Source organism: Papio anubis, chromosome 1 (genome assembly GCF_008728515.1).
Source record: "Papio anubis isolate 15944 chromosome 1, Panubis1.0, whole genome shotgun sequence".
Classification (NCBI taxonomy): Eukaryota; Metazoa; Chordata; class Mammalia; order Primates; family Cercopithecidae; genus Papio; species Papio anubis.
Genome location: NC_044976.1, coordinates 176,837,917 through 176,854,800, shown reverse-complemented (window position 1 = coordinate 176,854,800; position 16,884 = coordinate 176,837,917). Strand labels below are relative to the sequence as shown.

General features: G+C 36.9%; 1 protein-coding gene across 4 annotated transcripts in view; it reads left to right on the top strand.

The window, feature by feature from the left end:
* Positions 1 to 13,005, top strand: part of RNF2 (ring finger protein 2) — a 55,750-nt gene extending 42,745 nt beyond the window's left edge. For 2 of the 4 annotated variants that reach the window (XM_003893395.4, XM_009191712.4), the window contains exons 3-7: positions 1,981 to 2,141; positions 3,472 to 3,687; positions 8,485 to 8,757; positions 10,220 to 10,391; positions 10,619 to 13,005. In XM_003893395.4, coding sequence (XP_003893444.1) covers positions 1,981 to 2,141; positions 3,472 to 3,687; positions 8,485 to 8,757; positions 10,220 to 10,391; positions 10,619 to 10,720 — 924 coding nt within the window. In that variant the 3' untranslated portion in view covers positions 10,721 to 13,005. Of the gene's footprint in view, positions 1 to 1,966; positions 2,142 to 3,471; positions 3,688 to 8,484; positions 8,758 to 10,219; positions 10,392 to 10,618 lie in introns of all 4 variants that reach the window. The other 2 variants (XM_017951344.3, XM_017951345.2) reach the window with 2 other exon arrangements.
* The last annotated feature ends 3,879 nt before the right edge of the window (positions 13,006 to 16,884 follow it).

Here is a 16,884-nt window from a genome sequence, read left to right as displayed (position 1 = left end):
TGTAATCCCAGCTACTCGGGAGGCTGAGGCAGGAGAATTGCTTGAACCCGGGAGGTGGAGTTTGCAGTGAGCTGAGGTCATGCCATTGCACTCCAGCCAGGGCAACAAGAGTGAAACTCTGTCTCAAAGAAAAAAAAACAAACTGGAGATAGAGTGCCCGTCTTCTCTCTCCCCTTGGACAGCTCTAGGATGCATCATTCATGTTTTACTATGCCGCAGCCCAAGCTGAGACTCTAATCTCTTAGGCCGATTCAATGGAGAAGGAGAGATGGCTGAAATCAGAGAGCAGATAGAATAATCAAAAGAAGAATGTCTTTGAGAGGGTACAAAGGAATATACCTTTGATAGGACAAGGTATAGTTTCTCCTTATAACAAGAGAGATAGATGATGTATAGATTTCATACAGAGGAAATGAAGGAACTCTCTTTTAATGAAATACCTCAATAAATTGAGGTAAGATAGTTTATCGAACGTGAAGATGGAAAAAGGTCAGCAGATAGAAGAAAAGGTGTAAAATAATGTATAGAAAGGAAAAGCGAGTTTGTTAGATTAACCAGTTGCTGAACAGTGTTGAACACCCATATGAGGCTGGTGAAATTTTTAGTTATACCAAGGTGGTTTTCCCTTTTTCTCTTCCCCTACAGTGCTACATATCTGCACAAGTACAGCCCGGGCGGAGAACATAGATGGTTGAATTTATCCAGGGTTGGGATTTTGTTAGGCATGTTCTAAAGAGGCAGAGGAGAACCGACTTGATTACTCTCTGGGTCATCAATATACTCTGAGTGATAGTTTCCTAAATCAAGTTTGTCTAAGTGTTAAACTAAGGGAAAAAGAAAATTTTTTATTTCATATTTGTATATATTCATATTTGTGTATTTATGGATATATAGAGAAGCTGAAACCTCACAAGCATATTTTATTAATACTTGAGCCCTTTATGAACAATAGCTATAGTTTCTATGTTTTTCTTTGTGGAGTAATCTATCTTTGACCATATAAAGAAAGCACAAGTATGATGGACTGCCAGTGGAAACAGGAAGCACAGGAACCTATTGAAAGCCACTTACTTATACCTGCATCTTGCTTTACAATTCTCACCGTACTAGAACTCTCCTCAATCCATAGGAGTTGATATTGGTGGCTTTAGAGCTGAGTAATCTATGTTCTCACTGCCAGCTTGTGGAGAGGGTAGTGAACCAAGTAGGATTCACTAATCACTCTGCAGCAGGGGAGATAAGTCCTGAAATTTTACATTGGAACTCCAGATGCATTTTGGAGAGAAACATATTTAGGCATGACAGTTAGATACAGCAATACATTTTATACTTTGGATATATTCTGGTATAAATCAGCTTCTGGGTTAGTGTGAGAAGCTGACTACTTTGTATAAAATTGCTCTGTGGAAAATAATTTTCGGGGTTCAAAAGTATTTTAAAATGAAATTCTATTAAGCTATTTATAAACTAGAGACTACTTTTATTGGAATCTTATTTTCATGGTCAACATGAAACATATAATTTATTGTGAAAATGGTGTAACTTTTGAAGATGGATGTTTTCTAAGGGTTAATTTAGCCCTAACTTTCTCATTTTGCAGGTAAGAAAGCAATGTTAAATAATTATTTAGACTAAGCTAGTTAATTTGACTAGAACTAGATCTAACCTAAGGTATATGATTCCAAATTCAATGTTTTTTTATTATACCAGGCTAATTTCCCACTAGTAAGCTTTTAAATACATGAATATGTTATCTTTAGCATTAAAGTAAGAGCATTTATATAATATAGTGGTGGTGGGGCTGAGGGAAGCTGTAGGTGATTATAGCCAAAACAAAATTAGCTGTGAGTTGACAATGGCAGTGGCTGGGTGATGGGTACATATATGTTTGTTTTTACCATTTCCAGTATTTTTATATGTTTGAGCTTGTCCATAATAAAAAATTAAGTAGCTTTTAATTTTAAAGTGACTCTTTTACAGGAGGCAATAACAGATGGCTTAGAAATTGTGGTTTCACCTCGAAGTCTACACAGTGAATTAATGTGCCCAATTTGTTTGGATATGTTGAAGAACACCATGACTACGAAGGAGTGTTTACATCGTTTTTGTGCAGACTGCATCATCACAGCCCTTAGAAGTGGGTATGTTGAAAAGAGTTATTATACTAGGTGCTTAAATTGTACCATGAAAATGCTTTCCAGGGTGTGAGAAATACTTTTTCTGTTTCTTTTTTTTTTTGAGACAGAGTTTTGCTCTTGCCCAGGCTGGAGTGCAGTGGTGCAATCTTGGTTCACTGCAACCTCCGCCTCCTGGAGGTTCAAGCGATTCTCCTGCCTCAGCCTCCAGAGTAGCTGGGATTACAGGCTTGTGCCACCATGGCCGGCTAATTTTTTTTATTATTTTTGCTAGAGACGGGATTTCAACACATTGGCCAGGTTTCAGCATGTTGAACTCCCGACCTCAGGTGATCCACCGGCCTTGGCCTCCCAAAGTGCTGGGATTACAGACATGAGTCACTGCACCTGGCCGAGAAATACATTTCCTTTCCTTTCTTCTTTTTCTTCTTTCCCCTTTCCTCTTACTCCTTTCCCCTTTCCCTTTTCCTTTCCTTTCCTGAGATGGAGTCTCACTCTGTCACCCAGGCTGGAGTGTAGTGGCACGATCTTGGCTCACTGCAACCTCCACCTCCTGGGTTCAAGCGATTCTCCTGCCTCATCCTCCTGAGTAGCTGGGATTACAGGCATGTGCCACCATGCCTGGCTAATTTTTCTATTTTTAGTAGAGGGGGAGTTTCACCGTGTTGGTCAGGCTGGTCTCGAACTCCTGACCTCGTGATCCACCCGCTTTGGCCTCCCAAAGTGCTGAGATTACAGGTGTGAGCCACTGCACCCAGCCGAGAAATACATTTTCTATAAGTGATTGAGAGCTAGAAATCTTTCTGAAGTGTAAGTTTTAATTGTAGGAAAATCTTTGTATTGAAATCACTGATTTTTAGACACTTCATAGGATGAGTATTTGTTTTGAGGAAATTACAAAGCGTAAAACCATGATTTTTCCACTTAAGTATATAAAATAATATACTTATGGAAGTATTATTTCAATAAAATAATTTATTACATATAAATTAACATATATATTAGTGGGTATTTTTTTCTTGCAAAGCTTGGATATTGGAAAGGGGCAGTTTAAATTAGAAGAGAATAGATTTTTATTTCTAAGATGTTTATTTATAAATTATCTTTGGAAATACTCAAATTTTTTATTTTGACAAGTGGTATAGAGTGTTTGAGGTTTCCAGAATCTTGCTTACCCACTAGTCAGAGTTTCAAGGAAATTCAGGTTAATTGGTTTACATTTCTGTGACTTATTAAAGGTATTGGAATTAAGGTGAATATCCAGAAGCCAGATATTTTTGTCTTAGTCCAAAGATACTAGCATTGTTTACATTTGCTTTCCCCTCCTTTTATTTAGCAACAAAGAATGTCCTACCTGTCGGAAAAAACTAGTTTCCAAAAGATCACTAAGGCCAGACCCAAACTTTGATGCACTCATCAGCAAAATTTATCCAAGTCGTGATGAGTATGAAGCTCATCAAGAGAGAGTATTAGCCAGGATCAACAAGCACAATAATCAGCAAGCACTCAGTCACAGCATTGAGGAAGGACTGAAGATACAGGCCATGAACAGGTATATGGGAAAGAGGGTCAGAGAGGGTAGCTATTTTTCTGAATACTTTATTAACAATTAAATTTACTGTTTGAAAAAGTTAAAATACAGTAACAAATAGTTGTACTGCATGATTACTTTTCATGCAGGTATAATACATGCCTCTAGGCATAATAGGGTATTTCATTAAAAATACTAGAATCTCTCTTGTACCTACCTTTTTCTCAACTTACCATTCTATTTCTCCTTTTCTTTTTATAGCAAAATTCCTTGAAAGAGTTGTATCTCCAATTCTTTTCCCATTCTTTTATGAACCTCCTCCAATCAGACATTCATCCTCACCACCCCATCATATTGTTGTTATCAGTGTTATTAGTGATCTCTTCATTGTGCCATCTAATGGCTGATTCTGAGACCTCATCTTACTTAGCAGCATTTGACACAATTAATTTCTCCCTTCTCTTTAAATAATTTTCTTCACCTGGCTTTCAGGAGGCCATCGTCTCTTGGTTACCTTTGTATGTCATTAACTGTTCCTTTACTTGTTTCTTTTGTACTTTTTATTTCAATTTCCCTAACTGTTAAAGATGGTGTGTCCCAGAGACCAGTGTTTGTTTCTGTCAAAATCTGTCTCCAAATTATCTTACTCAGTTTTACGGTTTTATTTACCATCTGTATGCTGATGACTCCCAAATTTATATAGCCAGCCTGGACTTACCTGAATTTTAGACACATCTCCTTATGGGTATCTAATAAGCATCTCCAACTTAACATGATGAATACTGAACTTACTCCCTACTTCTCTTCATTTTATTTCGGGTGATGGCAACTCCATCATTCTACTTGCTTAAGCCAAAAACTTCAGAGTTTTTTTTTTGAGATGGAGTCTTGCTCTGTCGCCCAGGCCAGAGTGCAGTGGCACCATCTTGGCTCACTGCAACCTCTGCCTCCTGGGTTCCAGCGTTTCTCCTGCTTCAGCTCCTGGGACTACAGGCGCACGCCACCACACCTGGCTAATTTTTGTATTTTTTAGTAGAGATGTGGTTTCACCATATTGACCAGGCTGGTCTCGAACTCCTGACCTCGTGATCTGCCTGCCTCAGTCTCCCAAAGTGCTGGGATTACAGGCGTGATCCACCACACCTGGCCTTGGAGTCGCTTTTAAATCTCTTTCACACATCCTGTATTCCAATCTGTAAATAAATAAATATCTTTTGCTTTCTCCATAGTATATCCAGATTCATTCAGGCCACAACAGTCTTTCATTTGATGTATTGAAATAAGTTCCCAACTGGTTTTTCTACTTCCTGTGCTTACTCCCACATAGTCTGTTCTCAGCACAGCAGCCAGAGATAACTGTTAAATTGAAAGGAAGGTCATGGTTTTCCTTTGCTCAGAGCCCTCTAATAGCTTCTATTCACATTCAGATTCAGGCTAAAAACCAAAAGACTTTAATGATGGTTTCTAAGACCCTATATCAGGTGGGCATTTTCCCTACCCTCATCTTCTTTTCCTCTTTGACATTATCGTCTGATTTATTCAGGCCTCAAGGAGAATCATTATTTTCCATAGAAGGAGATAATAGTAAAGCCCCATCTCAGTCTAGTGGTTTTCGCCTTGGCTGAACATCAGACTCACTCAGAAAACTTGTAAATCTCAAAGCTTTAGGCATCATCCCCGTCCCAGTAATCAGGGTCCAGGCATTTCTGCTTTTAAGGTTCCATAGATGATTCTGCAGTGTAGTCAAGGTCAAAAACCACTGACTTAAAGGTTAAAAGATGTGCTCCCTTCTAACAGTATTAAACTGACCTACCACTCTGTTTACCAAAGTATAATGTACTAAATGTTAAATATATTTATTTTTAAAAGAATTTTACATTCCTAAGTGTTGGAAGGACTTTAATGGTTGTTCAATTTAACCTTTTACTAAAAGCAGGACTCTCCTTGCAAATATTCCTTTGGTTTTACTTGTACATTTCTAGTGGTGGGGCTGTGTGATAGGCACTCCTTTCTTTTGTTGGCAACTTTATTACAGCTTCCTTATTGTTCTTCAGACTCACCAAGCATTCTTCTGCCTCAGAGCCTTTGTACTTACACTACTGTATTTCAGGAACCCTCTTCCAAATAATCCACATGGCACACTACCTCACTTTCTTAGCAGGTATCTGCTTAAGTTGTCATCTTCCATTCTAGGACTCTATAATTCCTTACCCTCTCTGCCTCATTTTTTTCCCCATAGCGCGTATCAGTCTCTGATGTGTGACCTGCTACACTAGAATATGACCCCTAAGAGGGAAGAGACTATGTCAGTATCATTGATTCTTATTAACACCATTATTTAGAACCATGCTTGGCTTAAAGTAGTAGCTGCTCAGTAAATATTTATCGATGTGTGAATTTTTAAGTTCTTCCTTTACATTGAATTAAAATTAGTCTCTTGTGTGCAGCAGTGTGGGTTTGTCTTATGTTGAAATGCTTATGTTGACTTTTACATATATTTCAGATTCTACTTCTGTGTTTTCAAATACTTTTATATAGATATATGTTCGTACATGTCCCTCCAAAGGCTTAATATTCACATTCCTCATTTCTTTTTTGTTCCTCATATGACACTCAAGATTGGTGTCATTCTTAAAATGCTACCCTCAGGACAGTATGTAGTATCATAGATGTGATTTGATAAATGTAGGATATGATAGATTATTAATGTTCTTTATATGAACATTATTCTTTAAACGCTGCCTGCAGTTACATTAATGTAGCTCTGTCACATCAATCCTTTTTTGGAAAGAGGTATGGGATAAAAATAAATATATTGAGTCTTAATAAACCTGTTAGGTCATTGTAATTTATGGTCAACTAAAATAACTTTTCATTTGCTTTAGTTGTGGATTTTAGAAGATATTTTTGTCTTTATGTTGTGCTATTAATTTTTCTTCCCATTATTTTAGCCTGTTCGTACCTTTTTTTCCGAAAGTCGTGGTAAAAGACATATAACAGAATTTTCCATCTTAACCATTTGTAAGTGTAGGGTTCAGTAGTGTTAAGTACATTCTTTTTTTTTTTTTTTTTTTTAATGATCAGCTCCTCAAAGCTGAACATTCACAATGTTGTGGAACCAATCTACACAACTCTTTTCATCTTATAAAATTGAAACCCTGTATCCATTAAGCACTAACTCCTCATTTCTCCCTCCCCCCAGTTCCCGGTAACTGTCGTTCTACTTTGTTTCATGAATTTGACTTCCTTAGATACCTCACATGAGTGAAATCATGCAGTATTTGGACTTCTGGGTTTTTTGTTGTTGTTATTTACTATTATTAATTTCTCTTTTTACTTGACTATAGGCCACCAAGTTATGTATTTGTACTTTGGTGCCTGGTTTATATTACTTAAATGACCTCAGCATGTCTATTCATATTGTATGTGGTAAGATTTCCTTCCTTTTTAGGGCTGAATAATATTCCATTATGTGTGCTTATATATTTTTGAATCATAGTTTCTTATTTAACATACTGGTCATCCCCTGTTAGTTTTGCAATGATCTATAAATTTTACAAGCAGGATTTTTTTTTTTTTTTTTTTTTTGTTTGGAGCATGAGTTCTTGAGCATCTTTCCTAACTATTGGAGTGTTATTTCCTTGTTCTGGCCATAAACATAATGACAGTATTCTTACAAATGCAAGGTATTCTTTCATATTTCTTTTTTATCATATATTCCTTCTTCTTTTTTTTTTTATCTATAAAGTTAGGGAGGCAGACAATGTGGTAGAAATAATGTGGTCTGGTTCACATCCTAGCTCTAGCTCTGGCACTTACTAGCTGTATAACCTTAGGCAAATTATTTAATCTTGTACCTGAGTTTCTTTGCTTTTCTCAACTAGAAAATGACAGTATGGTAACTGCCTTGACAGGTTGTTTTGAAGAGTAAACAAGATTGTATATATAAAGTGCCTTGCCCGGTAATTAGTTTTAGTGTCTGAGCTTGTTAGAGAGCAGCTTCTGTATCCACATTGGTTATTTAGATACCATCGCATTTTCCTCAGATTCATTTTGTATTGCCTTAGCTGACTTTGAGGAAGGTCAGCAGGGAGAAAGTACTTACTATTCTTCTTAAATTTTGTTTCCTTAAGAATTTCTTTAAAGAGGCATAAATATCTTCCCTAAGAACTTTTACATTTTCGTATCTGAATCATGCCTTTCTTCAGACCTGTAACCTCATGACATAAAATGATCACAATATAAAGATTTGTCAATTAATTCTTAAAGTTTTTTGTTTAATAAAGAAAATTATTTTTAAGAGATAGCGTCTCACTCTGACCCAGGCCAGAGTACAGTGGAGTGATCCTAGTTCACTGCACCCTTGAACTCCTGGGCTCAAGCCATCCTCCTGTCTCAGCCTCCCAAGTAGCTGAGATAATAGGTGCACCACCACCCCCAGCTACTTAACGTTTTTTGTTGTTGGTAGAGACAGGATCTTGCTTTGTTGCCCAAGCAGGTCTCAAATTCCTGGCCTCAAGCTCCTCCCATCTTGGCCTCTCAATGTGTTGGGTTTACAGGTGCGAACCACCATGCCTGGCCAGTAGAATTATTAAGTGAATAGAAACAGTTGTTAAATTATTTAAATGTTTGCCTGTGAGTGAGAGAGAATTTTTTAGACCTTTCAGGAACATGTGGGAAACAATGTCATCCAACTCAGAGCAAATTCAGTTACCAGTATGTTTTGGAATTCTAAAGTTCAGTAGCAAACATGTTTCAGATTTGTTGCTTTAAAGGCCTAAAAGTAAATTTTATGCATCCTTTTTTCCTCTTGACTAGACTGCAGCGAGGCAAGAAACAACAGATTGAAAATGGTAGTGGAGCAGAAGATAACGGTGACAGTTCACACTGTAGTAATGCCTCCACACATAGCAATCAGGAAGCAGGCCCTAGTAACAAACGGACCAAAACATCTGATGATTCTGGGCTTGAGCTTGATAATAACAATGCAGCAATGGCAATTGATCCAGTAATGGATGGTGCTAGTGAAATTGAATTAGTATTCAGGCCTCATCCCACACTTATGGAAAAAGATGACAGTGCACAGACAAGGTAAGTGTGTGGATTAGTTTCAGATTATCTAAATTCAGAATGTTTACTTTGGAGGTAAAAGGCAGTCTTGTGTAAGAAGTAGGAGCAATATTTGTCATCCCATTGATTGTGGTGGTTCAGTTACTAGCTGCCTAGATTGTTCTTTTCTTCCTTCCTCCCTCGTGCTTTCCACCCAAAGTTGCACATCTGAAAGGAATGACTGTCCTTGGTAAAGAAGGTAAAGGGGCCCATTCAAATTTCTCAACAATGATACTAGAGTACCAATAGGTTCTAAAACTCATGCTGGCAAGAATGGCACTTTACCACCATATCTCCAGCACACTGCCTGCCATTGAGTACAGATAAGCATCAGATATTTATTGAATGAGGGATTGAATGATATATTATGCTTTAGAAATCCTCAAATTCACTGTTTTTTTTTTTTTTTTTTTTTTTTTTTTTGAGATGGAGTCTTGCTGTGTCACCAGGTTGGAGTGCAGTGGCGTGATCTCAGCTCACTGTAGCCTCTGCCTCCTGGATTCAAGCAATTCTCCTGCCTCAGTCTCCTGAGTAGCTGGGACTGCAGGCTCGTGCCACCAAGCCCAGCTAATTTTTATATTTTTAGTAGGGACAGGGTTTCACCATGTTGGCCAGGATAGTCTCGTTCTCTTGACCTTGTGATCTGCCTGCCTTGACCTCCCATAGTGCTGGGATTACAGGCGCAAGCCACCGTGCCTGGCCTCTTTTTTTCTTTTTTGAGATGGAGTCTTGCTCTGTCTCCCAGGCTGGAGTACAGTGGCGCCATCTTGGTTCACTACAACCTTTGCCTCCTGGGTTCAAGCGATTCTTCTGCCTCAGCCTCCCCTGAGTAGCTGGAATTACAGGTGCCCGCCACAACACCTGGCTAATTTTTGTATTTTTAGTAGAGATGGGGTTTCACCATGTTGGCCAGGCTGGTCTCGAACTCCTGACCTCAAGTGATCCACCTGCTTCAGTCTCCCAAAATGTTGGGATTACAGGTGTGAGCTACCACACCCGGCCCAAATGAACATTTCTATGCTTAGTCTTAAAAAGACATTTTAATTCTTAGACAAAGAAATTAGCTTCTATTCTGTTTCTGTTGCTGCTATAGCCAGCAGATTCTGGTCATTCAGGTTTGGGGGATATGTTGTTCCTTTTTCCCCCTTAGTGCTTTGTGTATTTGTTTGATTTTTGTCACTGTGTATCATATTTTGCAGAAGGTAAGGTAGGTAAAGCTTTCGTGGACTGACAGTAAGATATTGAGTGTTTACTTTTCCTTCTTCTGTGCCTACCAATAAGAAATTTAGATTGTAGAGCAGTAGATTTCTGATATTATTTTGTCAACAATTGAGACATTTCCATTTTACTTAGTTTTTAAGAAATGTATTAGTTCCATAATTTAAGTACATTTTTCTCATTGGCATATTCTAGAAATGAAATTTTTAATTATTTATTCTTCTAGATACATAAAGACTTCTGGTAACGCCACTGTCGATCACTTATCCAAGTATCTGGCTGTGAGGTTAGCTTTAGAAGAACTTCGAAGCAAAGGTGAATCAAACCAGATGAACCTTGATACAGCCAGTGAGAAGCAGTATACCATTTATATAGCAACAGCCAGTGGCCAGTTCACTGTGAGTATTTAAAATAATAGGCTGTTGAAACTGGGAGCACATTGACCAACTGAGTGGCAAGTGGTGGGGTAGAATCTAATAAATAATGTAAAAAATCGTAACACAGTGTTAAGTAACAAGTAGTTATTCCTAAGATTGAAAAAAAAGATTCTGTGGACTTCAATTTTAGTTTCATTTCATTATTGTAGTTTGTGCAGTTTTCATAATTTCTTTCTTTTTTGTTTTAGGTATTAAATGGCTCTTTTTCTTTGGAATTGGTCAGTGAGAAATACTGGAAAGTGAATAAACCCATGGAACTTTACTACGCACCTACAAAGGAGCACAAATGAGCTTTTAAAAACCAATTCTGAGACTGAACTTTTTTATAGCCTATTTCTTTAATATTAAAGATGTACTGGCATTACTTTTATGGACAGATCTTGGATATGTTGTTCAATTTCTTTCTGAGCCAGACTCGTTTACGCTATTCAAATCTTTTCCCCTTAATTTAAGATTTCCTTTTTGGAAGGGATTGCAATTATTCAGTATTTTTTTCTTTCCTTTAAAAAAATATATCTAAAATTTCTTGTTTTTTTTCCCCCCCCCACAAAGTGTGGTTCCACTTGGAGCACCCTTTTGACCCAGGAGTTTTTCAGTTTCTGTATTCTTATAAGATTCAGTTGGCTGTCCTTTTCCCGCTCCCCTTAAAAGATTTTTAATCATGCAGAAAGTTAAATATGTATTCTGACTTTTTTTCCCCCGGAGTCTTGTATATTTATAGTTTTCTATATAAACTGTAGTATCTTCATGAAGACCCAAGGCTCAAATTTACTGTCCTTAAAAACAATTCTCATAGGATTATTCTTTTCATGGTATTTTCTTCCATAACATCTCATTTTAAAAAGAAGTTCTTTATGAACTTTGTGTCCATTGTCATGCAATGTTATTTTTTTTCCATTCTTTTTCCCCGTAATTTTGGAATTTCTGGTCCTGGAAAGAATCAAACAAAATCTTAAGTTCTATGAGAACTTGGTTCATTGACAGATTTTGCTGAAGAAAGAAAAATTAAATTGGTAGTAAAATATAGTCTTCAAGTATATATTTGAGAGTGCTTTTTTTGTATTCTGCTGTCACTTCATTTCCTTTATTATATGTGATTTTTTTCCCATTAAAATACCAGAGATAATGGAGATATTTTGCACTTTAGCCTTGATGAAAAGTACAAGATATGTTCAGAACTTCCCTAATTTTTTTCTTATTTGTAGCCACATAAGTTTCAAGAATAACATGGCACACAGAACAATGGAAAAAAGTTTGTTTCCATTGGAAAAGTATATCATTTTGGGGTTGCCACATCAGTTTATAAATTTGGCGCTCTTCTAACTACACTCTGTAGAAGGTTAATGGACCTTGAGCCCTGCTTTGATACGTAGTGAAAGATAATTCTGTAGAAAAACGTCAGCCAGTAGGGTAAAGTCATTCTACTGTTCTTAATTTTTATGTTGAGGGACAGTGTTGGGTGTTTGGGAGCCAGAAGGCTTTTTTGACAGGTCAGAAATAAGATTGACTTGTGTGTTGTATTTCATCTCTCTCCAGACTCTAGGTATGTTTCCAACTTTATATATCACAGTATTTAAAAAGACATGTTTGCATTGAGAAATTAACCCTAAAGGGTTTTTGATAGGAGGGTGTAGACCTCCAGTACCTTTGTAACTAAAGTCTGTCTAGTCATTGTAAATATTTCTCTGTCAGTTTTGACAGATTGGGGCCAGCTTGATGTTTTAAATCTTCAGCCCGGTATGAAAACTTAAAGGTATATATTCAATTTTTTACCATTTTATTGAAAATATTTAAAATCTGTTTTTACAGGGTTTTTTTTTTTTTTTTTTTTGTAATCTGTGCCATGAAATTTGAAAACCACCAAAAATCAAGGGAACTTTTATATATTCAATTCATTTTCTGGTGTAATGTTAAAGTTGTATAGATTATTAATGCATGCCCACTGAATATAACCCTGGTTTTGTGATAAAACTGCTTAGATTTTGTTGATGACATTAGATTAGTAGTTGCATTAAATAACTAAATTCCCATTGTGATTATTAATTGAAATTTTGTCTTTAAGCAGAGAGTTATTTGTGAATATAAGCTTTGTGCTTAGAGAATGTATGTGTTTTTATCTGTCAGTATGGGAGGATATAAACTGCATCGTTAGTGAAATTATTGGTTGTGTAATCCTTTGTGAAATATAATTCTAGGTATTTGATAGGGTATTGAGTGTGTTTTGTGTGTGGATGTGTGTTGGGGTAGGGGGAGAGGAGATGCTATTGGGCATCACTACCAACCAAGGTTTCAAAAAGTATTATCTAAGTAATTTCTGTCACCACTATCTCAACTGAGGAACAAAAGGCTCACCACATGTGGTGTGAAGGCTTTGGGTACTTATTTCTAAATTTTTTTTATGGTAACATACACATAATCAAATTTACAATTGTAACCATTTTAAAGCACGTAATTCAGTGGGGTTAGGTAAATTCACTATCCTGTGTAATGATCACTACTGTCTACTTGTAAAACTTTTTCATTACCCCAAACAGAAACTCTGTGTGCAATTAAAGTAATGCATTTCTCTTCTTAACCCTTAGCAACCTCTATTCTACTTTCTCTTTTTGAATTTGACTATTTTAGGTGTCTCATGTTAAGTGGAATCACACATTATTTCCAAGGTTCATGTGATAGCATGTATCAGAATTTCATTCCTATTTATGGCTGAATAATATTGTATGTATATGCCACATTTTGTTTATCCATTCCTCTGTTGATGGAGACTTTTGGTAATACTGCAGCGAACATTATTGTAGAAGTATATAATTGAGTTCTGCCTTCTGTTATTTTGGGTATATATGAAGGAATAGAATTACTGCATCATATGATAATTCTATGTTTAATTTTTTGAGGAACTCCAAACTGTTTTCCATAGCAGCTTCATTCTTTTATATTCCCACCACCAATGAACAAGGGTTCTGGTTTTTTTGCATCCTCTATAATACTTGTTATTTTATTTTCTTCTTTTTAAAATAACTATCCTAAAGGGTATCCTTATGATAGCTGTCTTATTGGATGTCTCCTTTCATTGTGGTTTTAATTTGCATTTCCCTAATAGCTTGTGATGCCGAGCATCTTTTCCTGTACTTATTGGCCATTTGTGTATTTTCTGTGGAGAAATGTGTATTCACGTCCTTCACCCATTTTTGATTGGGTTCTGTTATTGTTGAGTCGTGGGCATTCTTTATTCTAGCTAGTAATCCATTATCAGATACATGATTTGCAAATATTTTCTCCCATTCTGTGGGTTTTCTTTTGATTCCCTTGATAGTGTCCTTTGATGTACAGAATTTTTTTGTTTTGGTGAAGTCTAGTGTATGTGTGTTTTTTCTTTTGGCTGTGCTATTGGTGTCATATTCAAGAAGATTGCCAAATCCAGTGTCATGAAGATACTCCTCTTTTAAGAGTTTTGTAGTTTTAGCTCTTGGTCTTTGATCCATTTTGAGTTTTGTGTATGGTGAAAGTTCAGTGTCCAGCTTTGTTCATTTGTATTTGGATATCCAGTTTTCTTAGCCCTTTCTCCACTGAATGATCTTGGTGCTCTTGTTCTAAATCATATGTGAGGGTTTATTTCTGGGTGTTGTATTCCATTGGTCTATATGTTTGTTCTTATGCCAGTACCACACTATTTTGATTACGTTAGCTTTGTAATAAGTTTTGCATTATATCATTTCTAACCCTTTGAGCCTTAGGAAGACAGTATTTCCTTTGTGTACATTTGAGAAGACAAAGGCTCAGGATTCTGATTTGGATAACTAAATGTGAGGTAACTGAAATGCCAAGTGAGAAAAGGCATCTCTTAAATTCCCATTGTATTTCTATCCAGAAAAGTTTCAGTTTCCCCCAAAATAGCCTCAACCCTCCCCTCCCCCCAAAAATCACACTCCAGAGAATTATCACTCTTGACCTGTCTGGAACCTCACTGAAAAGCTCTTTTCTCTGAGCATGTCTTTGACTGGACTCAGCTCACTTTGCTTAAAAAGCTCTATTTGCATAGGGTTTGTGAAAAATAGTTCCCTGCAGTTGTTTAACACAGCAGTTGCCTGAGGCATGTGGGGCTAAAAAGCAGCTGACTAAAAAGTAAGAATTGTAGAGGGTTTTGAAAAGTTCCATTATGTTCCTGGGAATCTCAAAGGCCACGCTTATGTGCAAGACTGTTTGCATGTCCAAGAAAAAAATCTAAGGCACTAACCTCACCTGTAGCTGGCATTGAGGCTGTGTACCAGCAGAAAGTGAAGGGAAAGCCACAGTTGTAAACTATATGCTGGAGTTTTGAAGGCATATCCCAGACAGAGTGCTTTAGCAAGACAGAGACTTACTGGTTCAGAGCATTTGAAGAAGTTTGTCTAGTTATTAGCTGACCACTAAGCTAATGAAGCAGAGACTTCAGTGGTCACAGCAGAGAATGCACACATTACAGGGTTAGTCAAAAGAAGGCCACTAAACAGCAAACACAACAAACCCTGGGGACCTAAAGGGATTCTGATTTCCAGAGTTGCCACATTGTATTACAGTCGTCTCCCCAGTATCCACGGTTTTGCCCTCGTAGTTTGTTACCCATGGTCAACTGCACTCTGAAAATACTAAATGGAAAATCCCAGAAATAACTCGTAAGTTTTAAACCTTTGGCAATTATTTCTTCAAATACACACTTTCTGCCCCTTTACCTCCTCTCCTTCTGGAACTCCAGTTCTGGGTGCTAGTACAATTGACAGTGTCCTACATGTCTCTGAGGTTCCACTCCTTCACTGTTGTTTTTCAGACAGGATATTCCATAATATCTGCAAACTGTTCTGAGTAGCCTGAGAAAATCTTGTGCCATTCCACTTGGGACATGAATTATCCCCGTGTCCAGCATATCTTTGCTGTATATGCTACTCGTCCATTAGTCACTTAGTACCTGTTATGGTTACCAGGTTGATTGTCATAGTATTGCAGTGTTTGTGTTCATTTTACTTAATGGCCCCAAAATGCAATGGTAGCGATGTTGACAATGTGGGTATACCAAAGAGAAGCCATAAAGTGCTTCTGTTAAGTGAAAAGATATGAGTTCTTGACTTAATAAGGAAAGAAAAAGTAAATTATGCTGAATTTGGTAAGATCTGTGAGAAGAACAAATCTTTTTTCTATGTCAGAGTTGAGACAAAGCTCATGAAATTGTGAACAGTATATTGCTATGATTGTATATTGTTGTTGATCTGCCTAATTGATAAACTTTACCATAGTTATGTGGGTGTAGGAAAAAACATAAGTACAGGGTTTGGTACAACCTGTGGATTCAAGGATCCACTGGGGATCTTAGAACATATCCCCAAGGATGAAGGGGGGACTACTGTATTTTAAAAGCCTAGTTTTCAACAGAAAATTACAAGACATATAAAGAAACAGAATTGTCTATGAGGAAATCCAGATGTTGAACTAATTAGACAAATACTCTTTGTCAGCTTTTAAAAACATGTTCAAAGATCTAAAACCATGTCTGAAGAACTAAATAAGAGAGGACTGTCTCACCAAATAAATACCAATAAAGAAATTATGAACAAACCAAATGGAAATGTGGACTGAAAGATAAAGGAATCAAAATTAAAAATTCACTAGAGTCTCAACAGTGGATTCAAACTGGCAGAAGAAATAACTTGAAGACAGGCCAATTGAGAATATCCTGTCTGAAAAACAAGAGTGAAGGAGTGGAACCTCAGAGACATGTAGGACACTGTCAATTGTACTAGCACCCAGAACTGGAGTTCCAGAAGGAGAGGAGGTAAAGGGGTAGAAAGTGTGTATTTGAAGAAATAATTGCCAAAGGTTTAAAAATTTGATGAGAAACATTACCTGCACATTTAAAAAGCTCAACAAACTACCATATAAACTCAAAGAGATCCACAAAACTAAGAGTACTGTGAACAGCATGAGAAAAGCAATTCACAAACAATGGGTCCTAAATAAGATTAACAGCTCACTTCTCATAATAAGCTACCATAGAGGCCAGGATGCAGTGAATGCACATTCCCAAGTACTGAAAGAAAAAAATAGCCAAGAAATCTTTATCAGTAAAAATATTCCACAAAAACGAAGGAGAAATTAGTAAGACATGCCCACATAAACAAAAACAAAGACTATCACTAGTAAACCTTAACTACAAGAAATACTAACGGGAGTTCTTTAGGCTGAAATGAAAGATTAGATAGTAACATGAGTCCACACAAAGAAATAGCACTGGAAAAGGTAACTGAATAAATATAAAAGACAGTATAAATGTGTTAGCTCAGGCTGCTATAACAACGTATAGACCAGATGGCTTAAACAACGGATACTTATTACTCATTCTGAAAGCATGGAGGCCAGAAAGAAGTTGCAGAATATTTTCCAGGTGCTGAAAGGAAACTGCTAATCCAGGTACCTTAGCAAAAAC